Source organism: Cajanus cajan, chromosome 11, assembly GCF_000230855.2.
Source record: "Cajanus cajan strain Asha chromosome 11, NIPB_CcT2T_4, whole genome shotgun sequence".
NCBI lineage: Eukaryota > Viridiplantae > Streptophyta > Magnoliopsida > Fabales > Fabaceae > Cajanus > Cajanus cajan.
In genome coordinates this window covers 34,256,832-34,279,807 of record NC_138527.1, presented here as the reverse complement: position 1 = coordinate 34,279,807, position 22,976 = coordinate 34,256,832, and the positions used below count along the sequence as shown (strand labels likewise).

Sequence of the window (22,976 nt, the reverse complement as noted above, 5' to 3'; positions counted from 1 at the left end):
TATATATAAAACTAAATTTCTTTTTAAAAAAATGTGTGTTCCATAGCAAAATCCACGGAAAAAATTATTAATCCAAAGAGTAAAGAAAAAAAAAGTTAAACTCAATCTAACTAAAACCTCACATTTTTTATTTATTTATAAATTTGGGTCGAATAAATTTTGATTGATGGATAGGCATACCCTAACAAGTTGAAAATATAAGGAATGAAATTGAAACATTTGCATATTCTACATCAAATGCTAAACTAACTAGAGAGTCAAAAGTCAAAACCCTAGAAACTATAAATTTCCGCGGTTGCCCTTCGTTACAGTTTTGGGCACTGGTTTTCGCAGTTTCGCGGCGTTGTTAACTTCCCTTCACTTCACCCAACCATCTTCCATCTCCAAACATGGGTCGCAAACACGAACCCGTCGCCGAAGAAGCCCCTAACAGCCCCGAGCTCGACTCCGAGAAGAAGAAGAAGAAGAAGATGAAAAAGAATAAGAACAAGGACCAACATCAAAGCGAAACCAGCCCCAAACGAAAGCTCGACCAACTCGACCCTCAAAACGACGCCGAATCGAATAAGAAGAAGAAAAAGAAGAAGCACCACGACTCCAAGGAGAATGCCGAGGGAACCAACGGCGCTAGCCGCGACGAGACGCTGACGGACGGTTCCGTGGCGGTTACCGGGAAGAATGCGGGAGACGCGAAATACGCGGCGCTGAAAACGTTCGCGGATTCGGGGCTGCCGGAGAATGTGTTGGCGTGCTGCAAGGGTTTCGAGAAGCCTTCTCCGATTCAGTCCCGAGCGTGGCCTTTCTTATTGGACAGTCGTGATTTGATTGGAATCGCTGCCACTGGCTCAGGTGTGTTGTTGTTGTTGTTGCTGATGCTGTGTGTTTTGTGTGGCTTGAAATAGGTTATGATTATGGTGGTTTTGCTTTCAGGGAAGACGTTGGCGTTTGGTATACCTGCGGTTATGCATGTTTTGGGAAAGCGAAAGAGTAAAAGTTCCAAGGGTCGGAACCCTCTCTGCCTCGTGCTCTCTCCCACCAGAGAGCTTGCTCAACAAGTATGTGTTTGTTGTACTGGATTTGAATTTGAATTTCATGTGTGTTTTGCACTTGTCAAGTGCAAATTGAAATTAGCGTCCTACATGACTTTCGTTGCTTCTTTAATACTTTACCTTTCTATATGGAAACTTTTAATATTGAAACTTCTAGGTGTAGCTTTTGTTTGTGAGTCAGAAAAGTAGGAGTGAAAATTGTCAGACATTGTGTACATAATATTGGTCTGTTTGGTTCGGAGGAGGGATGGGGGATTTTAATGGAGAAGAGAGGATGGAAGGGATTAAAATTTCTGTTTGGTTGAGACTTGAGGGGAGGGGAGGGGAGAGGAAGGATTTTAAAAATCAATTTACCTTTGTATCTTTATGATTTTGAATTTAGAAATACAAATAGGGATATTTTAGACATTATATTAAAAATGTTTTAAAACCCCATTCCTCTCTCCAAATCCCCCAATATTTGAGGGGTGCAAAATCCATGCTCATCTAATTTTAGCTCCCCTCCAATATTGCAGGATTTGTAGGGGAGGGGATAGATAGATTTTGAAACAATTTTAATATAATGTCCAAAATAATTGGTTTTTAAAATCCGTCTTCTCCCCTTGTGAACTAAACAATCAAAGAGCTACTTCCTTTTCCCCCTCTCAACCAAACAAAATTTCTAACTTATCCCCTCCCTTCCCCTTCTCCCCCCTCTCCTACTTTCCAGTAAAATCCCTCTCCTCCCTCCATTGAACCAAACGAAAAAAATAGCCTAAAAAATAAAAGTTTATGATAACCACTCCCCTTCCCTTCCCTCCGTTCCTCTCAACCAAGCATTGAGACTGTGAATTTGCTAATTTTTTTTCCTTCCCCTTGTATTTTTGTTCAACCTTTTTGTACCTGTAATGTGTAGTAATGGAATGCTATTTCTGTGAGAGAATTTTTAAATCTCTTAAGTTACTAAAAAGAATGGTTTACTTGGATTTAAAATTTCAATGAAAGGGCTGTGCAGTGTGAATGATGTATTTGCTAGCTGCGAGCTTATTATTTAGATTTCTACATGTACATTAGATGAGGAGCCATAGGTTATAGTCAATTCATCATCCAGCTGCTATTGATTAATTCAAATGGCCTGAGAAGTTAAATATTGGTGTCTCAATGCATTGTCATAGCTTATTTCTCTCTCCATTGGAACACTGTCAATGACAGGAAATTGATTGATGTTACTTTTGGATAATCTTAATATTTTTCTTTTAAGTTTTCTGCTGTTATGTGAACTCTACAATTTACTCCCCAGCCCTTTCACCCCCCAATTTGGTCTATTTCCCCATAAAGAATATTTCCAGTGACTTTATCTTACATTTCCAACTTCAATGGGTATCAGACAGTATTACTGATTTGCTGAATGATAATAGCTAATAATTTTCTTTATTTGTTTTATAGATATCAGATGTCATGTGTGATGCTGGTAGTACTTGTGGCGTGGAATCAATCTGTTTGTATGGTGGAACCTCCAAAGGGCCACAAATCTCCTCACTAAAATCTGGAATTGTAAGTTATCAAGTTCTTCTGCTCCTTTGGATGGTTTATATTCTGATGTTAGTTGAAGTCATGTGCTTGTTCAGTTCCATATTGAGTGAGATTTTTTGGTCACTTTTTATAAACATCAAATGGATGTTTTGATACCACATTTGTTCATCCAGGACATTGTCATTGGAACCCCTGGTCGTATCCAGGATCTGATTGAAATGGGTGTTTGTTGCCTAAAAGAAGTATCTTTTGTGGTAAGCTGTAAATTGTCAAGCAAAATTCTGTTGTTCATAAGTAACATATACAGAGCTGAGCCTTTTGTAAACATTATCATTTATTTGTCCTAGGTACTTGATGAAGCAGATCGGATGCTTGACATGGGTTTTGAACAAATAGTTCGCTCTATACTGGGTCAGACATGTTCTGGTATGAAACATCTTTATCAATTGTTGCCTCTATTTATGGTCATTAAATTGTTCCTTTTAAATTTTAATTTGTTATAATTTTTAATATTTTCCTTATTGTAGTAGTTGAACTACACTGAACCTTCAGTTTTGATTCTCCAAGGAGCTTACATAGATGTATTTTGTTTTATTAAAATTTTCCCAGCTTTTTTTTTTATTCCATTAAAGAGATTATACTTGTGTGCAGTTCGTCAAATGGTTATGTTCAGTGCTACATGGCCATTGCCAGTTCATTATTTGGCACAGGAGTTTATGGATCCTAATCCTGTAAAAGTCTGTATCTTCATTTTCCAGAAACAAACTTTGAACTATTTTTTTTTATATTTAAGTTTTTGCAGGAAGAAATATTTAAACTAGTGTCTCTTAACAGGTTGTTGTAGGTTCAGAAGACTTAGCTGCCAATCATGATGTCATGCAGATAGTTGAGGTGTGAATTTTATCAAATCTACATTTCACTTGTAATGTATTTATGCTTTTAGTGAATATTTATTCGTTTTACATTCATAGGTCTTGGATGACCGTTCCCGTGATAAGCGCCTGCTTTCTTTACTGGGAAAATACCACCAATCTCAGAGGTATACCATCCTGCAATATGCTTCTTCCATGTGCTTGCCTCTTAAAACTAGAGACGTCTTCCCAATCAGCTGTTTTTGTATTGTGTGACTGGGGTGTGTTTTTTTTGTCTTTGGGGGTGGGGGGGATGGAGTGCCAACATCAATGAACTGGCTGTTTAAGTTGGAAATAGATCTCGCTGGCCTAAGTCATGAAGTCATCTCATCTCAGATAAAGGCTAAAAGCAGGGATGAAGTTGAAGATCATAGTCAAAATTCACTGGCTGTTTATGTGGTTTTCAGGGAGATCGGATGTGGAGCATGAATTTCCTATAAGAAATGTAAAAAGGTCTAGGAGTGTAAAATAATGTTAGATTGGTCATACGGTTTCCATGACTTTAGCTGTATTTCTGTAACACGAGAAGAAAGAGTCAGTTTCCGATGGTGGTTTTGATATATATATATATATGTATATATATGTATGTATCGATACCTTTTTCTTACCTGTGTAATATCGCCACATGTTGCTAAGAGCTTGTACCTTTTCTCAGGAATCGAGTATTGGTTTTTGTTTTGTACAAAAATGAAGCCACACGAGTTGAAAATATGCTTCAAGGAGGGTAAGTCATGCGTTTCTTTTATATTTTCCCTTGAAAAATATCTGGTGCTAGCTCTAAGCACTTACTGATGATTATAATAGATACTTATGATATGTTAAATACCGTCTTCAGGGGATGGAAGGTTGTGTCAATACATGGGGACAAAGCCCAACATGATCGCACTAAGGCACTGTCATTATTCAAGAAGGGAAGCTGTCCTTTGATGGTAACCTGTTTCTCATTGTATTTATTAATTATTAATCATATTAGTTTGTTGGCTCAAAAGTTAAAACAAAATTATAAATTGGTTTCAGCGATGTTTGATTGTTCTCCATGATATTGGAGAATGGTTATGGTTATTTTTCTCGCATCATTTTGTAATTATATTTTTGCAATACGTTTTTCTGGACTTGATATCTCTTGTTAATGTTCAATATCCAGATTCTTCTGTACTTTTGTTCCCTTTCTCTTTCAATGTTCTAGTTTTAGTATTTTTACTGTAAAGAGTCTACGGGCTTGCTATTTCTTGATAATGTTTGAGGGCTCCTGCAAATGTCCTCAATGGGTAATGTATGAAATGCTTCTAATGGAACTTTCTCTACGTCTATTGAACCTGACATAATCCCTCAAACATTCTCTGCACTTTTTGTTGCTTTATTTAGTTAATTATTTGACACAACATTTCAATGAGCAGGTTGCTACTGATGTGGCTGCACGGGGATTGGATATTCCAGATGTTGAAGTAGTGATCAACTATAGTTTTCCTCTGACTACTGAAGATTATGTTCATAGAATTGGGCGGACTGGACGAGCTGGTAAGAAAGGTGTTGCCCATACATTCTTCACACAGCAGAATAAGGTAGTATTGATTGTCTTATCTCTAATTCTATATATTCTAGGTTCTTACTTGCACCCATGCAAGCTGTTTCTATTTTATATTTGTTTTTTTTTTCTTCACCCTGTTATCAACTAAAGAATGGAAATATTTCAGGGACTTGCTGGGGAGCTGGTGAATGTTTTAAGAGAAGCAGGACAAATTGTGCCCGATGCCCTCTTGAAATTTGGCACACATGTAAAAAAGAAGGTATATTTTCTTCACTTTTGTCTATGCATGCATCAGTTATCAGTTCAGATTTTTTCTATGATGAGGCTCGGACAAACATTTCTTTGTTTCTCAGTCCGTTAGCTTTTGACTTGTGCAAAGCATTTGATTGATTAAGTATAACTTTTCAATCTATGATAGGAGTCCAAACTTTATGGGGCACACTTCAAGGAAATCCCTGTTGATGCTCCAAAGTCTCAAAAGAAAACATTTGCTGACTCTGACGATGAAGACTAAATGCGGGTGACCTGTGTTTATTTTTGGGTGAAGGAAGGCCATTTCTTACTGTTTTTGGTCGAGTTATTTATTACTTTAAAAGGTAATAAAAAATTAGTCATAGTTAAGATTAGTGAATCTTTTCCTGTTCTAGCATGGCTTAACTGTGCTTGTAAGCCTTAATTCTTTTCTCCACTTTATGAGATGATAGTTTTGAATTTACATATTTTTAGCTGTCTAGGGTTGTCTTTTATTTTTCAAAGTTTAACATTTTAAAGTTTTAATTAATTTATTTATTTACCATTATACTTTGTTGTATCTTGCACGGAAATTTTATTTCCCCGACTTCAACACTCATTCTGTAAACCGTAAATATGCCTGTTATACCAATTTATGTGGATTGTAAATGAGGATGTTCAACATTATTTTTGCATTAGCCCACCGGTTATTGGCGTTAAGTTACTTTGTGAGGTTAGTAATGCATACACATGAAACCATATTGGAACATAAGTTCCCGTTGGAACTGTTTAGCCACGTGAGTTTGCCCACTAGACTTTCTGGCAATCGTGATTTGATACTTTTAATAACCCTAACTATGCCTGTGCATCTAATGCAAAAACCTGGATCATCAGTTACTCTTCCTCGGGCAATTTTGGAACAATTTGACCCCCGAAGATACTTTTATTTACGCTGTTAACGGCTGGTTGCTGCGCATCAAATAGTTTCTGCAATTATATTTGAGCGAGTTTGACGGTACGTTGGATTTAGGACGTTTTCCTAAATAATTTTGAAGTGATACCTTTCAAGTTCTTTGTGATAATCAAATAATAGACAAATCGTGTAACTAAACACTAACTTATGGTCTAGTTGAGATAAGATTTTTTAATAAATAAGTATAGAAAAGTAAAACACGAAAGTAAAATTAATCAACTTTCTTTAGTAAATTAGAATCATACTGATTGATATAGTTTGAGTTCTTTAATTACATTGCCAATCATTTTTTTGGGTGGAATTATATCTAAGGGTCAAATCTAGAAATAGTCAAGAGGAATGAGTTAAAAGTGAGCTATATTTTTCTCTTGTAAGTATATTGTAAATAATTATCTTTGTCTTTTCCTTTGATCTTGTATTATGAGTCAAGTGGAATGTGGTTAATTTTGTACTTTTTCTTTGGGGGTTTATTTGATAGTTTAGGGGGGGTGTATTTTGTAAATAAAAAAAAATGTAGTAAGTGGGTTTGTGTGAAATTCAATTGAAGGAACTACTTTTAGTGTTTTTTTTTTTTTGTGTTTCTCTTTATATTTCACACACCTTTTAGTTACATTTCTTTTACTTAATGACACTTCTCATGTGATTTTTAGTTCATCCTGTTTTGTCACTTCATATATCCGTAGTCATATTTTCTATATTTAGTTACACCTCTCTCATGTCTAATGTATCTAGATTAGATTAAGGGAAGGTGAAGACTGAACAGGAGATTTCTCACTTTAATCTAATTAAAATTGAGTTAGTTTGCACTACAAGCTAACCTAGCCTATATATATAAATTTCTTTTATAGTGTAATCACTTTTGAGATATTAATATATCAATATTTGATTTCTCTCTATTAAGAGTTCGAATTCTTTTCTTTAGAGTGTAACTTTATTAGAATTCTCATCAAAGATTTTTTTTCCTTGTAACAAATAGTATTTAAATTTATATTCTCCTTTGGTTTCTCCACCACTTCTATTCTCTCAATTCTCATGTTCTTTATTCACCTATTATGATAAAGATTTATGATGAAGATTAAATACAAAAGAAGCAATGCAATTAATTGATACCATCATTAATCTCAAGTATAAAATACATTATATTAGGAGGAATACTCATATTGTATGTGTCCATATTTTTCAATGAGGATTAGTCATTATTTTCAATAGTAAATATTTTGTATCAATGTCATAGTTCTAAAAAAAATGTGCATTTTATTTTTTAAAATTCTCAGCTAACTTATTAAAAATTAAGATGTATAAATTAATTTTAAATAATGTCAAAATATTGATTTGAGGTTATGAGAAACAAAATGTTTTATATTATTTCGGACTTTCCCCTTAATTATCTACGAAGTTTCTCCCCTTGTCCGAGTACTGGTTTTATTTAGTCAACATTCAACCCTATGTTTCATTTGCTTGAGTGTCAAGTTGCTTTAGTGACTTGCTCTCCACAACCTACAAGGCAGGAATAACTCTTATTTAGACATTTTACGTTTCCTTACGTACAAAGAAGCCACTAATCATTGAAAAGTATTTGTGGAGGAAATATATAATTAATAATAACAATTTCTTTTTACCTCATCATTCATTAAATTTCATGTTTTACAGTACAATAAAGGCATTAATTATATGTTCTAAGTTTTTTAATTACTTAAAATATTATATAATTTTTATATTTTTTTAATAAAATAAACAGTATTTAATATTTTTTTTTATAAGAACATATTTACTGCATAAGTAAACAAAAATGTAATTTTTTGGGTATTAGGGGATTAAGTTACCAGTTTAATTTAGTCAATGCCCTTTAAGACACTCCAATGGCTGGTAATTATCAATTAGGATTTAGGCATTAGGCTTCGCCGTGTCAAATGTTGCATCCCTTGTATTGTCCCAATTAAGAGATTGATTAATATAACCGCGTATTCAACGGGGAAAATTATTATTACCATCCTACAGGAGCCAATTCGTGATTATGTGTATTTTTTTTAAAAAAATTAAAATTAAAATAAATGATAAAAAAATATTTAAAATTAAATATTAAAATTGGTTGCGAGTGATTTTGAGTAATTAACTATAAAGTGTAATAAAAATTAAATAAAAAAAAGTGTTCTAAAAGTTACACGAGTAAAACAATAAGCAGAAATTATACATGAAAAAACATCGCTAAATAAGGGTAGAATGGAATAGAAAAATACTATATTTATAATTTTTTTAACTTTTAATTAGTCTATTTAATAAAAAAAATATTTAACAAAATATGCAATATTCACAATAAAAATGTCACTCATTATCAAAATTTAATATTTATTTTTAATATATATATATATATAATATAAAAACTTTAAAAAGTTAAATTCGTTGATATTATTATATTATCTATGGACATTGTAAATATGTAATGGATATTGTAGCATAGTATGTGCTTGGATTATGTAAAAGCCTAAAAGGTGAAGGTTGTAAAATGTTTTTGGGATAACCGCCCCTATAACATACTATCTACTTGAATATTTTATATCAATAACATGTTAAAAAAAATGAAGTAATAAATTATAATTATAACTAGAATTATGATTTAATATGTGATACATCCAGTTAAGTTAAAATTCTAAAACTTATTTATGTTTTTTTATACTTTTATTTGATCTTTTATAGTTGTTTTTAAATTTTAATTATTAATAAATATTTTTTTACTTATAATCAATAAATGATTCAAGCTTAACTGTATTTTTGGTTCATTTAATTTTAACTATTGGTAGTTTAATATTAAAATATTTTTCATTAATAATAAATCCATAAATTAAAATATGGCGATATAGGTATTATATTTTTAGTTTTGAAAATCCCAAACATTTTAGTGAAAAGAACATCACTTTAATAGATTTGCAAAATCACATTATGCCTAATGTTGATTGATTTTTTTTTTTAAAGTATTCATCAAGAAAGTAACAAAAAGTAAAATTCTACTTATATAAAATAATCAATTAAAGGCAAATGTTAACTTAGTTTAAGAATTTAATTATAATAGAGCATCGACACATTCTAGAATAGATTTACAGAGACAAATTATCATATAGTAAAGACTAAATAATAGATATTTTAGTTTCTTTTAGAGAAGATATTTTTGTTCTAAAAAATATGAAATTGATGAAATAAAATGAAATTCTTCCCAAAACTAAAGATACGTACAATTTTATTGCAAAGCTTACGTGATATGCTACTACTCCCCTTAACAAAAACTAAATCCTTTTCCCGAAGCTAATTTTTCTTCATAGAAAACTCCCAGATAATGAATAAAATCATATCCAACCATTCATATCCAAACAACCTTATCAGCCACCAATCTTGAACAAATGATTTTTAATTCTAGAAGTCTTTGGAAATTTTATTTCCTTTGGCTGCAAATGCCAAAGCTAATAGCTTGTCAAGACTTAATAATGATGAGAAGGGTGTGTTTCACATGCAACTAAAATTAAAAAGCCACTAATAATAAGAAGATATTCTAGGAAAATTAATAATATCAAATAGAAAATTCTTTGTTTCCAAACTGTTGAAAGTGATTAGTCGTTAGAGGGAGTGTGCGACAGTGCCACAAACCTTCTAGGCGAGAAAAAAAAATCTAATGAATTTGGTTTCTATTTTATTTTATTTATTTTAATATCATATTTTCATTAATTAAATCATTTTAAAATTGAAATATTTATTATCTAGTTCCTGTTAATAGTAATTAATTTCATTAATGATGTAGCATTTTATTATTCATTGATGATTTGTTTTAAAATAAATTGATACTTTATTATATTTAAAGGCTTGCTTTAATATTAATATTTATAATACATATGTCATAAAATTAGAAAATTACATAAAAATCATTTAAAAAAAGAATTAAAATTTATTTACAGAATAATTACTCCTTGATATATTTACCCTAATTTAGAGTAAGTTTATGATAAATACATAACTTTAAAAGTGTCAAATCCCATTATAATTTATCATCTGCTTATTTCACAGCAAACATTCACCTTTAATTGAAAGTAAATTAATCTCTAAATTAAAGACTTAGTTGGTCTTTTCTTGGAAAGTTTGAACTTGATTTCAATTAGAGAGTAGCCCATTAAAAGTGCTCCTTTAATTTTATACGAAGGCAAGATTGCCATGATATCCTTAATTTAATTTAAACTTTCATGTAAAATAATTAAAGACAGATTCTTTACTTAGCTAAATACTTTTATTTTAAAACAGTAAAACTTACTTATCTTCTAATTCTTTCACAAATCACAATTTATTTTATACTGTAGGTCAGTAAGAGGAGTTGATATTCATGCAAGCTTTTGACGCAAAACAAAGGACGCAATACGCGTGTGGATGAATTAGTCTCTTGAATTCTGATGCAATATTTGCAAGTTGCAACGACAATTTTTCTTCAGCTGATGTTGTGAATACTTTAATTTATTAACCTGAAAACCGCTTGCTAGTCATAGTTTTCGTAAAATACAATGGAACATCTTTTTCATCGTGTGGAGGGCATGGTTTTTCAGTTGGCAGTTTTGTGACGCGGAAAAATAAGGCATTCAATAAAATATCAGTTGACCACTTCCTTGGTGGCGCTTACAAGGGCACATTCAGAGAATATTATTCAGACACGTAACCTTGAACATTGCCATATAAGCACAAAGGCAAAGGCATCATAAAGGAATTAAAAATCCTCATCATCAAGTCCTAGCAACTATTCTTATCAGAAAACAGAAAAAGAAAACCGCCCAGAAAACTAATCATATATCAAGTTCTTGAAAAATTTCCATTAGAGAAAAATACATGGCAGATAGTTCAGTATCGTTTTTATTGGACAAACTGTCTTTGTTGCTACAAGAAGAAGTGAATCTTCAGAGAGGGGTACGTGAAGATGTTCAGCACATCAAATATGAACTAGAACTCCACAAGGGCATCTTAAGGATGGCTGACGCTATGGAACACAAAGACCCTGAACTCAAAGCATGGGTTAAACGAGTGAGAGATGTTGCTCATGACATGGAAGATGCTATAGATGAGTTCAACTTTCGCCTTGTTGATCAACATGGACAAGGCAACAATTCTTCTTTTCACAAGTTTATCTTTGGCATCAAGACAATGAAGGCCCGGCACAGAATTGCTTCAGATATCCAAAGTATCAAGTCCAAAGTGGACATTATATCCCAGGGACGACCAAACATGCCTGGGATAGGCTCAAGCTCAAGTCAACGGTTGTCACCAAGGGTTGATAGCCAAGGAGATGCACTTTTGCTTGAAGAAGCTGATCTAGTCGGTATTGACAAACCCAAAAAGCAAATCAGTGACTTGCTTTTCAATGAAGAAGTGGGTAGGGCTGTGATTCCCATTTATGGGATGGGAGGGTTGGGAAAAACCACCTTGGCAAAACAAGTCTATGATGATCCAAAAGTGAAGAAGCGTTTCAGGATTCATGCTTGGGTTAATGTCTCTCAGTCTTTTAAACTAAAAGAGCTTCTGAAAGACTTGGTTCAACAGCTCCACAATGTCATAGGCAAACCAGCCCCGGAAGCAGTTGGGCAAATGACAAGTGACAATCTCAAAGAGGTGATCAAGAGCTTGCTTCAGCGAAGCAGGTACCTCATTGTGCTGGATGATGTGTGGCATGTTAGGGCATGGGATTCTATCAAACTTGCTTTGCCAAATAACAACCGTGGTAGTAGAGTGATGCTTACCACACGCAAGAAAGACATAGCTTTGTATTCCTGTGCTGAATTGGGCAAGGATTTTAACCTTGAATTCTTGCCTGAGGAAGAGGCTTGGCGTCTTTTCTGTAAGAAAACATTTCAGGGTAACTCATGCCCTCCTCATCTGGAGGAAGTTTGCAGGAATATCTTAAAAATGTGTGGGGGGTTACCACTAGCAATTGTGGCAATTGGTGGTGCTTTGGCTACAAGAGGCAGGGCTAACATAGAAGAGTGGCAGATGGTATGCAAAAGTTTTGGCTCTGAGATTGAAGGCAATGACAAACTGGAGGACATGAAGAAAGTCCTTTCCCTCAGTTTCAATGATTTGCCTTACTATCTTAAATCATGCCTGTTTTACCTATGCATGTTTCCTGAGTTTCATGCAATTGAGCACGCGAGATTGGTTCGCTTGTGGATAGCTGAAGGGTTTGTGAATGGAGAAGATGGAAAGACACTTGAGGAAGTTGCAGATAGTTACCTCAAGGAGCTTTTGGACAGAAGTCTGCTGCAAGTGGTAGCAAAAACCAGTGATGGAAGGATGAAGACTTGTCGCATGCATGATCTGTTGAGGGAGATTGTGAATCTGAAGGCAAAGGATCAGAACTTTGCAACAATAGCCAAAGACCAAGACATAATCTGGCCAGAGAAAGTTCGACGTTTATCAATCATAAACACATTGGATAATGTGCAACAAAATAGGACCACATTCCAACTTCGGTCTCTGCTGATGTTTGCCTTATCAGATTCACAAGTGCATTTTTCTATAAGTGCATTGTGTTCTACTGGTTACAAGTTACTCAGGGTGTTAGATTTGCAGGATGCACCTTTGGAAGTTTTTCCTGCTGAAATTGTCAGCCTTTACCTTCTCAAATATCTCAGTTTGAAGAATACAAAGGTAAGAAACATTCCAGGTTCCATTAAGAAGCTGCAGCAGTTGGAGACATTGGATCTTAAACACTCCTATGTCACTGAATTGCCAGTTGAAATTGTGGAGCTGCAACGGCTACGCCATCTCTTGGTGTACTTTTATGAGATTGAATCCTATGCTTTTTTCCATTCAAGGCATGGCTTCAAGTTGGCTGCACCAATAGGAAAAATGCAATCTTTGCAGAAACTATGTTTTATACAGGCAGACCAAGCTTTGATGATTGAGCTAGGAAAACTCACTCAACTAAGGAGGCTTGGAATTAGAAGGATGAGGCAACAAGATGGGGCTGCTTTGTGTTCTTCCATTGAGAAGATGGTCAATCTCCTCTCATTGTCCATAACTGCAATTGAATATGATGAGATCATTGATATTCACAACATTTCCAGGCCTCCTCAGTATCTCCAGAAGTTATACTTGAGTGGACGTTTGGACAAGTTTCCTCACTGGATAAGTTCTCTCAAGAATCTGGTTCGAGTGTTTCTCAAATGGAGCCAGTTAAAGGAGGATCCTCTGGTGCATCTTCAGGATTTGCCAAATCTAAGACACCTTGAGTTTCTTCAAGTTTATGTTGGTGAGACACTGCATTTCAAGGCTAAAGGGTTTCCTAGTCTGAAGGTGTTAGGCCTTGATGATTTAAATGGACTGAAATCTATGACCGTGGAGGAGGGAGCAATGCCTGGCCTTAAAAAGCTCATCATCCAGCGCTGTAGTTCATTCAAGCAGGTACCATTAGGCGTTGAGCACCTGATCAAACTGAAATCAATAGAGTTTTTTGATATGCCTGATGAATTGATTACAGCACTGAGTCCAAGTGGAGGTGCGGATTATTGGAGAGTGCAACATGTTCCAGCAGTTTATTCCTCTTATTGGAGGGATGGTGGTTGGGATGTCTTCTCATTAGATACTTTAGGAGACAGAGAGAGTGATTCCAGTCGTGGTTCTGCAATGAGAAATCTTGAAATTTGTACACTCTGGAAGGTTTAACTTTATTTTTTCTTTTAACATACTGCATCTGCAAGTGATGGCAATATTTTTGTCTTACATCAGCTTGAATATTTGTTTTTTGCAGTCACCTCTGACTGCAAATCTCTTCAAGTTTCAATCAAATAAAGTGGGGAGCATAATTCATTTATTGAATATCAATTCTGAGGTTATCGAATAAAAATGTTCAATATTTTGGTTTACCAACGAATCCATAATCCGTTAGCTTTAGAAACAGAGACTGTGATCTGTAACTACTAATTACTAAATGCTGGAGATTCCTTCATAACCAATGAACCTGCCACATTTTAAAAAAGAAAAACCTGTTAATGCATAGGAGTTACAAAGATGTGATAATGAGTCATGAGAAGTTAGGCATCAGATTTAAGTAATTCTGTTGATACGTAAGAGTTACAACAATGTGATATGGTGTAAGTTGTAACTATTTAAGGTGTGTTTAAAAATTAGTTAAATTTAACTCAATTGGAGTTAAAAAAAAAAAAAAAAAAAAAAAAAACTACACTCAAAGTTTTTTTTTTTTAATATTAAAACATGTATTTGTCGTTGATTTTTAAACTAATATTCAATCGTACACTTATAAGTGACCACTAGGATTAACCTAGTGGTTGGGTGGGGAGGGATTTAAGTAGTTAGAAACACGAGGACCTAAGTTCAATTCTTATTGTAACCATCTTTGTAATCTTTCTTATCTTTAAAAAAAAAATCAAGATGTACCTACAATTTCTATAACAAATAAATGGAATATGTCAAACGATTTAACCAAAACCTTTTTTCTTGACTTGCTTGTGTGCTGTGGATAACAATATTATTGGTAGAAAAAGAGATGCTCAAGATACCACAATGTCCCAATTATATGTCAATTAGTTATCTATATATTCTAATAACAAATATGTGTGGGAAATGTCAAGACAGTAAAAATACTATCCCTGTAAGAATCCTTTAAGCATAAATCTAATGAAATTCACCAATAATCTTTACATCAGAAAGTTCCATCTTTAAAATGGTGGAAGCGATTACGGTCTCTTACAGTGATTTCCCGTTCATAGATCATGGAAATGAACTTAGTGTACGTATGACAATCGCTACACATCTTTAGATTTCTTGATATTCTTATGGGAGAACCCTCAGAAGTCTGTATAAGTGCAAAAGCAATTGCCAACTTCTGACTATGATATTTCAATCTCTCCCTCTTTTCTTCTTCATTCACATCAAGCAAAACTTGTGACATGTCTGGTGTATAGCCTTCAAATTTCAACTGCCATTCCATTTGGTGAATCATATCATAGATGGTGTCACATTGTGGTTTAGACTTGTCCTGTGAAACAAATTTGTACACCTTCCTATTTGCTTCAACCAAACTAAAACCAGGTGTTTGCAGTTGCACCAAGTGTTTTTCAGCCATTTTTGTTCTGATCCTAGCCACATCATTCCATTTTTTGGCTCTTGCAAACATATTTGCTAGCATCAAATAGTCCCCGGGGTTGTGCTGATTCAACTTGAAAAGATTCTTAGCTGCAATCACCCCTATTTCCAAGTTAAGGTGAACCTTACAAGCACTAAGAAGGCTCCTCCAAACCACATCATTAGGCTTAATTGGCACTCTCTTTATGAGGTCATAGGCTTCCCTGAGCATCCCTACTCTCCCCATAAGATCCACCATGCAACCGTAGTGCTGAACTGTTGGTTTGATCTTGTGTTCAAATCTCATGCGGTTAAAACATTGTAGACCCTCATTGACAAGACCAGCATGGCTGCAAGCACTCAACACACCCACATAGACAACATCATCTGGTGCCAAACCTTCTTCCAGCATGTCAAAGAAAACTCTTAGAGCTTCCCTACCACGCCCATGAATGGCAAGCCCCGCGATCATTACCGTGTAAGAAAACCTGTTCTTCTCAGCCATATTTTGGAACACACTAAAGGCAACCACACTTGACATACATATCAATTAATGAAGTCTTCACAACAACATTGAGTTTACTAATGTTCCTCAACAAGATCCCATGTATGCACCTTCCAAGAATGGGAGACCCTAAATGGGTGCAAGCAGAAAGAGCACTAACTAGAATGCTCTCTTCAGCCCTATGCCGTCCCTCACTGCTCATGTCCCCAAGAAGCATCAAGCACTCTTGCCACATCTCTACACTAGCATGGGCACCAATGATGGCACTCCATGAAGCCACACTCCTTTCGTCCATTTGCTCAAACACAGCATAAGCATGCTTTATTGCCCCACACTTGCCATACATGCTGATCAAGCTGTTTTGCACAAAGGTATCACCATCAAGACCAGCCTTAAAAATATGGCCATGAATTTGCACTCCTTCCTTGAGAGCACCTAATAGAGAACATGCCTTGAATACAAACGTGTAGGTGAACTTGTCAGGTTCAATGCCTCTTTCAAGCATTTCAACATAAAGAAACAAGGCTTCTTCTAGATTCATGTTATTGACACTTCCTCTAATGGTGTTGTACTCAAAGCTGCCCGGTTCCTCAATTTGCCTAAAGATAGAGCAAGCATACTCCATGCTGCCCCATTTTGAAAGAGCACATGTGGCAACAAGATTGCTACCACAGAAAGAATCCAAGAAAAGGCCCAATTTTAGAATTTGGGCATGAACTTGCTTAAACTCTTCCATGCTCTTGCATCTCTTAAGCAAAGACAACCATCCCTTATCATTGAACTTTGAATTCAATTCAGAGCTTTGAGGTGGATTATTTGGCAGTGACAAAAGATGGGTTTGGCTAAGGACCGATGTCCCACTCATCCTTCCACCAACACCATGTTAAACCAGCATGCTAAGCTAAACATAGAATAGTATGCAACCCATTATTCAGTCCAGAATATACAAGTGCTGAAAGTTTGAATACAAATAAGAATTAAGTCAAAATTTGAATATAGAAACTGAGAAGAGATAGCTATGCACTAGAAAAGGATGAACACTATGGTCCATGATGCAAGGAAATTTGATCAGATGACTGCAGAGTATTTGACAAGTGTGTATGAAGCTGGGGTGTAGTGAACCCAGTTCGTGAAACTGTGAGAAGCATTGGTGTGGTTTTGGGAGTTGACAGCGAAAAAAGATTTTTTTTTCTTTTTTTCTTTTTCAGAGGGCTTTTCAGAAAGAAAGAAAAATGGTAATTTTGAGAGGATTTGAATGTGATCCATACAACTTGAGAGAGCATTTGCGGCCACAAAAAAGCAACGTTACATTATCGAACATTGAATTTCTGGATAGGATAATATTTTGGTTTGGATGCCCCTTCTCACATCAGTAAATCAGATGTTAACACGTGTGGTGTGAGTCATGCTCAGTTCTCTCAAAATGGATCAAAGGGTAATTTTGAAATTTCACTTGGGACATCCTTATCTTGTTTGACAAATGTGTCTTCTTCTCCGACGAATCTCTCATCTTGTCCGACAAATCTGTCTTCTTCTCCGATGAAGCAAGTGATGCAACTGGTTAGCTGTGTGTGGCCACCGCTATCGCCTTCGCCGTCGACCTAGGACAAGGAACTCTCCTTCTCCTACGTCAATTTTTCCGTCCCTAGATGGGTCCAGCAAGAGAAGCTTCCCGTCCTACGGACGGGCCCTGAGACTGGGTATCAGCGATAGATCCTTCCACGGCGTGCCTGTTTCGTCGCTGCTGCCGCTGGTTCCTAGCCCACACGCGTGTTATTGCTGCTGGGGTTTTTCTCCATGGGATTCGTTCTTGGAAGCTTTGGATCGCTAGAGAAAGAGGCGGTGGTGGCGCCTCCGCGGGCTGCTACGCAGCTGGCTTCTACCTTACCGAATTAGATGTCGGTGGTATCAGCCAACTGTCGCCTGTGCCGACGGTGAGGGTGACTAGGTCGGCGGTAGGGGCGGTGGCGATGGCCAGCGGTGTTTCAAACGGGACGGGATCGAAGAAGCGAGGGGTCGAGGAAGTACCCTTTGCAGTCGTGAGGGAAAGGTGGAAGTGGAGATCGTAGGTACTATTCCAAGTAAAATTCTAAAATTGCCCCTTGACCGATTATGAGAGAATTGACCATGACTCAGCTTATTATACATACGTGTCAACATCTGATTTGCTGATATAGAAGGGCATCAAAACCCTTTCAAACAAACTGGCACAATAACAATAGCCTAATGTTTTGGGAAAGGGTTGGTCCCACCTGATTCTCTTCACAAGTTAGAAGACCTCTCATGTCTCGCCATGTGTATGCTTGTAAGATTTAGTCAAAGGATAAAATCAAAAATTTCTCAAATATCTGCTAAAAATTATGTGAATAAATATTTTAAGAATGTAGTAGAAGCACTAATCAAAGGTAATCAGATAGTTATTGGACCTACCATTAAGGCATGGATCAATAAAGTTAGTATAAATAATGATGTATTAAAGAGATGAAGATACTTTTAAATCACATTTATTATTATATTAATTGGGTTGACTTAACTGAGATCGAAGACTTATTTGAGTAGGATTGAAGACATTTAGCCCTTTGAATAACTACAATCGAGGACAATAATAGGAAGGTCAATAGTCAAAGAATTGAAGTACGAAGACTTGGTGGCAGAAGATTAAGAATGCATATAAAGCAATAAAATTACTCGTGTGCCCCTATTCAGATACAAATGTAAAACTCGTTGAATGAGTTTATTTGAATATCATCCAAGTCAAGAAAGTCCCCCTTATAAATTTTTTTCCTAAGATCAAATTGGAAGCTTTGGGAGACTTTCAAAAAATGCTTAACCTGACGTACAATATGAAAGCTCCCTTCGTGTTCTTTATAAATTTTATCTTCAGCCTTAGCCTTGTAAGCTTCATATGGTGGCAACAACATTATCCTTCTCAATAGTTAAAGACTCAAGAAGCTTTACAAATTCTTCAGTTAACTTGGCCTTAGCATCGTTTGACTCCTTGCCTTGATCTTTCAAGTTATCAACCAACTTTAGAAGTCTTTGACAATCAACTTCAATCTTTTGATTTTCAGCATGAACCTCTTGGTTGGTAGAGATAGCAAAGGCAAGAGTAGTCTTAGACTCTTTCAGCTTTGACCAAAGCTTGTCTGTTTCAACTATTGACTCCACAAACAATGTCTAAACGATTTCTAGTGATCAGCCTATGAATTTAAACATTGGCTATTTGATCAAAAGATGTTCTTGGGCTAGGAAATCACAACCCTCACCTGAAAGAAGGCATTGAAATCCTTTATTAATCTACTGTTGCCTGATGGAGAGGATTCTTCTAGTCACTATCCAGATTAAAAGTTTAATTTCTTGTGGTGATTTTAAATTCCACATTTACATGCTCATGCAATAAATCATCATTTGTCATATGTTCATCAGATAGTATACTGATTTAAAAAATAAATAAATCTATCATCCTAATAAATTTCCAAATCAATATATCATAATCATATGGTAATAAAACAAACATAGCCGAAATGCATTAAATTAAAATGTTTTAGTTATATGGTAACAATTCTTCGGATAAATTAAATTGTAATCCAACAATTTGACCGAGGAATCCTAAATTAATTTAATGCATTAATTAAAGAGAACTAGCTCCTCTAACTCCCATCTACTATTTTTTTTTTCACCAAAAAAACAAAATATCTACGATTAACAATTCAAAGTTGTGGAAAGTGGTTTTAGTAAACTAAATTAATATTCCTCCTGTCCCACTCCCATGTGGAATGAAAGGCTTCCAACTTGAGCGTGGAATTTATTGATCATGGTGAAAAGGTGGGCTTTTCGTTTCTTTTTCATCGTAAGTTTTGTTCTTTCTACCCCTCAAAAAAATTTATTAATTCGTATTTTTTTTATTGAATAATGTGGAATGTTAAAGTGGCAAAGTGGAATAGACTAATAATAAAAAAAAGTGTTTACTCGGAGTTTTATTACTAGACTTTTATTTTATAATAAAGTGTTCATGCAAACTTTGTAACCAACTTTTACATGTGATATAATTAAAATAACTCATCTAAGGAAGCCTAACCCTTGGTAAAACTCATTTGCAGGCCTAAATGACGAAGGATTCAGATGGTTTGTGAAACCTTCCATCCACGTGAGTTCATAGAAAATGTTCACATATTATTCTTTGACTAACTATCAAGTCCTAAACATACACTCGTATGCTTCAACACACAAGACAATTGTATTGAACAACCAAATAATCGTCAAGCTTTTCCTGTCACAAATTATAGCTTAACAAATAGATAGGACATAAGCATTAACAGATTACCTGTTCCTTGAGATTCAGTCCCAGATCGTATTTCTTCTATGGTCACAACACCATCTTCCAGTCCATTATCTTTTGCCTAATCAATATTAAAGCAAATTCAATAACAAGGCATTAAATAACCATTGCAGTATCAAACTAGTAATCTAAAATTACAAACTGTATCAAAATGTCAGCCCAATCTTGAATCCGATGCCAGAGAATAAGACACTTCCTATGTCCTTTATCCATCCATGCTGCACGTCCTGCCAAATTAAAATAACACACTTCAGGCATTTTTCTCTTAGCCAAATACAAGAATTATAAATCCATAGACATGAATGAAGCATACCTTCAGAAACTAACGCTGAAAGGAAAGCTGCTCTGGCTTCATGGGTAAGAGACCCTGCAGGATGAAAAATCTAAAACAATCATACAACAAAAAAAAAACAGAAATAAGCAAGACCAAAAACTAAAGAAGCATTTATTCACCAAAAAAAATTGGCGGAGCATTTATTCACCTAAAAACACTAAAGGAGCATTTACGGGACTACTCAACTTCACATAAAATGACAAAAAAGCAGGAATTTTGAGCTTACTTTCAATTACATGATTTGTAAATAGAGGAAATTCTTCTTCAAGTCCAATTACAAATATCTTCTGTGTTTTACAATAATCTAAAATAAGCTCTTTCCATAGTTGTATCTGCTTCTCTCTTGTGTCTCTTACTGGCTGCAAACTGAAAGGTAGAAACAAAGGTGAACCACTGGTTAATTACTACCTCACTCTCAATAATCTTATCAGTAACCCTAAGCAACGAACTTTGCAAACAAAAGAGGAAAAACAATTGAATCACACAACAATAATACAATATCACAAGCAACCTGATAAAATATCCAATGAAAGCAATAGGAAGGTCCCAGCAAATTGACAACAAAGCATTTTTGTTATTCACGGAGGAAAATAAACGATCATATTGTTAGTTTGAAATCTAATAAATTACTTAGAAGAAAATTGATAACAAAGCAGAATTAAAAAGAAAAAATTGCAAAGCATAAAAAAACTAAAGACAAGGATAAAAAGGGAATTTACGTGAAATAAGGTGGGTAATTGAAGAAATGTGGTAGTTTGAAGTCACCCAATTTCTGCATCTTTCAAGTGCTTCAATGCTATGCACAGAGATTAACGATCTTCTCAGAAGCTTAATAATTTTTCAGCTAATTACTTGCAGGCACGTAACGAAATATCAACCGTGTCATGCGATGCTGTTGATTTGGCGTGTAATTGGTGGAGGGATCGAGACGTTGATGTGAGGATGAAGAAATGAAGGGAAACTGCAACTCTGCGAACCCTACCACGACAACGAATAACGATGGAGGAAGAAGACCACCGATGAAGAACCACAACGTTGCAAAAGAAACGACAGCGTTTTCTACTCAAGTGCACCTTTACTAGATTAAATAATAATAATAATAATAATAATAATAATAAATTATAAAGTTAACAAAATTATTTTCATTCTAATTAAATTTTATCAGATGGTTGCAATACTAATTAAATGTAAAAATTACTTGAAATAACGATTTTTTTTTATCTTAAGAAATTGTAATCACAATACAAAAATGTTCAAATTTTAAGATTGTGTGGATATGATTCTAATTCTTATTACTAAGTTCACTACAGTAGTGAAAAGAAGATTTGTTAAAATATAGTTCGTAATCCTCATAATTTTATTGGCTTTATTTTTTATTTCTATAATTTAAAATATATTTTTAATAATATATTTTTTTTCTTTTTATATTCTGTTAATTTTTTAATATTATTTTTCATATAAATGACATGAACTTATTAAATATATGTAATGATAATGTATTTAATTTTGTAGATAATGATATGTCACTTAGTGGTTTGAAAAGAAAAAATGTAAAAATTTTGAATGATTTTATAGACAAACAATATTAATTACAATTAAAATAATTTAAACAGCAAAATAATAGATATTGTATATATGTTAAAAGGCATAAGTAATACTCAAATGTTTTACAATAATCATTCCATATTCATAGTTTCTTATAGCATAAAAGTATCGATGGTTACAACATATTTAATAAATACTCCATGTAAATATTGAATAATCACCAAGTTCCACCACTTGTTATGTTAATAACCAGTCACACATATACATAGCTTTTATATTATAATTGAATGTGATTTAGATAAACAATTAAATTATTAATGACTATATAATAAATTATTAAATAATATTTAAAAACTTTATTATTAATGAAAACTTTATTATATAAGATTGAATGTGTTGATTATGATATTTATTCAAGTAAAAGATTACATGTATTTTGATATGCCTAGATTTTTCTGAGAATTTTTTGTATTTCTTGATTATATTTGTTAAATAGCTTAACACGTTAGAAAAAAAATTCAATTACTCATATTTTTTAGGGTTGGAGAATAAAAAAAATCTCATTTTCTTTATCTACGACAATACAATACACAAAAATATTATAAAAAATTATACAAAATTTATTCAACATAATTCGATCTCATAGAATATTCATTTATCTCAATATGTATTACAACTTTTTTTTAGAGATCTTTCTTCATATTAAAAGTTGAAAACCCTCTAAATAAATTTTATAAAACTTGAAAACTCTTAGATACAAATTTTATAAAATACTTGGTATACCTTCCTCATAAGTTATTTTATGACAGATGAAACTTGAAAGCTTTCGATACAAATTTTATGATGAAACTTGATAAATCTTCTCTTATATAAATCATTATTCATTTACGATAGTGACCTCCTTTAAAGGTAGATGATCTTTAATCATGTCAATAATTTATATATTG

General features: G+C 34.1%; 4 protein-coding genes across 7 annotated transcripts; 2 read left to right on the top strand and 2 right to left on the bottom strand.

Moving 5' to 3' along the window:
• Window positions 1–270: 270 nt before the first annotated feature.
• On the top strand, window positions 271–5,799 carry STRS1 (DEA(D/H)-box RNA helicase family protein). The gene is made up of 13 exons (XM_020373124.3): window positions 271–849; window positions 931–1,055; window positions 2,475–2,582; window positions 2,735–2,815; window positions 2,909–2,987; window positions 3,213–3,298; window positions 3,396–3,452; window positions 3,533–3,600; window positions 4,128–4,196; window positions 4,308–4,401; window positions 4,870–5,034; window positions 5,167–5,259; window positions 5,419–5,799. Exons 1-13 carry the CDS (start codon window positions 390–392, stop codon window positions 5,512–5,514), a joined length of 1,581 nt encoding a protein of 526 aa, XP_020228713.1. The 5' UTR covers window positions 271–389; the 3' UTR covers window positions 5,515–5,799.
• A 4,989-nt stretch (window positions 5,800–10,788) lies between these two features.
• On the bottom strand, window positions 10,789–21,647 carry LOC145949311 (vacuolar protein sorting-associated protein 25). Of its 4 annotated transcripts, XR_014430502.1 has the most exons (7): window positions 21,204–21,647; window positions 20,711–20,850; window positions 20,464–20,517; window positions 20,289–20,377; window positions 20,136–20,211; window positions 16,836–19,077; window positions 10,789–14,182 (listed from the first exon to the last, which is right to left on the bottom strand). XR_014430502.1 is itself a non-coding variant. In XM_083066211.1 (6 exons), exons 1-6 carry the CDS (start codon window positions 21,260–21,262, stop codon window positions 14,142–14,144), a joined length of 459 nt encoding a protein of 152 aa, XP_082922337.1. In that variant the 5' UTR covers window positions 21,263–21,647; the 3' UTR covers window positions 10,789–14,141. The 4 variants fall into 4 exon arrangements, 3 of the variants coding, with proteins under 3 accessions (XP_082922337.1, XP_082922339.1, XP_082922338.1); XM_083066211.1 differs by lacking the exon at window positions 16,836–19,077; XM_083066213.1 differs by lacking the exon at window positions 16,836–19,077 and having other exon boundaries at window positions 20,293–20,377; window positions 21,204–21,637.
• LOC109807990 (disease resistance protein RPM1) lies at window positions 11,059–14,046 on the top strand. The gene has a single exon (XM_083066209.1). It carries the CDS (start codon window positions 11,059–11,061, stop codon window positions 13,885–13,887), a length of 2,829 nt encoding a protein of 942 aa, XP_082922335.1. The 3' UTR covers window positions 13,888–14,046.
• On the bottom strand, window positions 14,844–16,837 carry LOC109807995 (pentatricopeptide repeat-containing protein At1g31920). Its single transcript, XM_083066210.1, is given in 2 exon segments — window positions 14,844–15,827; window positions 15,829–16,837. Coding segments are annotated over 2 exon segments (1,809 nt in total). The 5' UTR covers window positions 16,677–16,837; the 3' UTR covers window positions 14,844–14,866.
• Window positions 21,648–22,976: the final 1,329 nt, after the last annotated feature.

Excerpts from the sequence above, each read along its gene's own strand:
- LOC145949311 (XM_083066211.1), bottom strand. The coding sequence starts at position 21,262 with ATGCAGAAATTGGGTGACTTCAAACTACCACATTTCTTCAATTACCCA. Across the intron at positions 20,518-20,710 it reads TACAAATCATGTAATTGAAA|GGTCTCTTACCCATGAAGCC; the intron begins GTAAGCTCAAAA and ends TTCATCCTGCAG. Across the intron at positions 20,212-20,288 it reads CTGACATTTTGATACAGTTT|GCAAAAGATAATGGACTGGA; the intron begins GTAATTTTAGAT and ends AATATTGATTAG.
- LOC109807990 (XM_083066209.1), top strand. The coding sequence starts at position 11,059 with ATGGCAGATAGTTCAGTATCGTTTTTATTGGACAAACTGTCTTTGTTG.
- STRS1 (XM_020373124.3), top strand. The coding sequence starts at position 390 with ATGGGTCGCAAACACGAACCCGTCGCCGAAGAAGCCCCTAACAGCCCC. Across the intron at positions 2,816-2,908 it reads TAAAAGAAGTATCTTTTGTG|GTACTTGATGAAGCAGATCG; the intron begins GTAAGCTGTAAA and ends TATTTGTCCTAG. Across the intron at positions 3,453-3,532 it reads ATGTCATGCAGATAGTTGAG|GTCTTGGATGACCGTTCCCG; the intron begins GTGTGAATTTTA and ends TTACATTCATAG.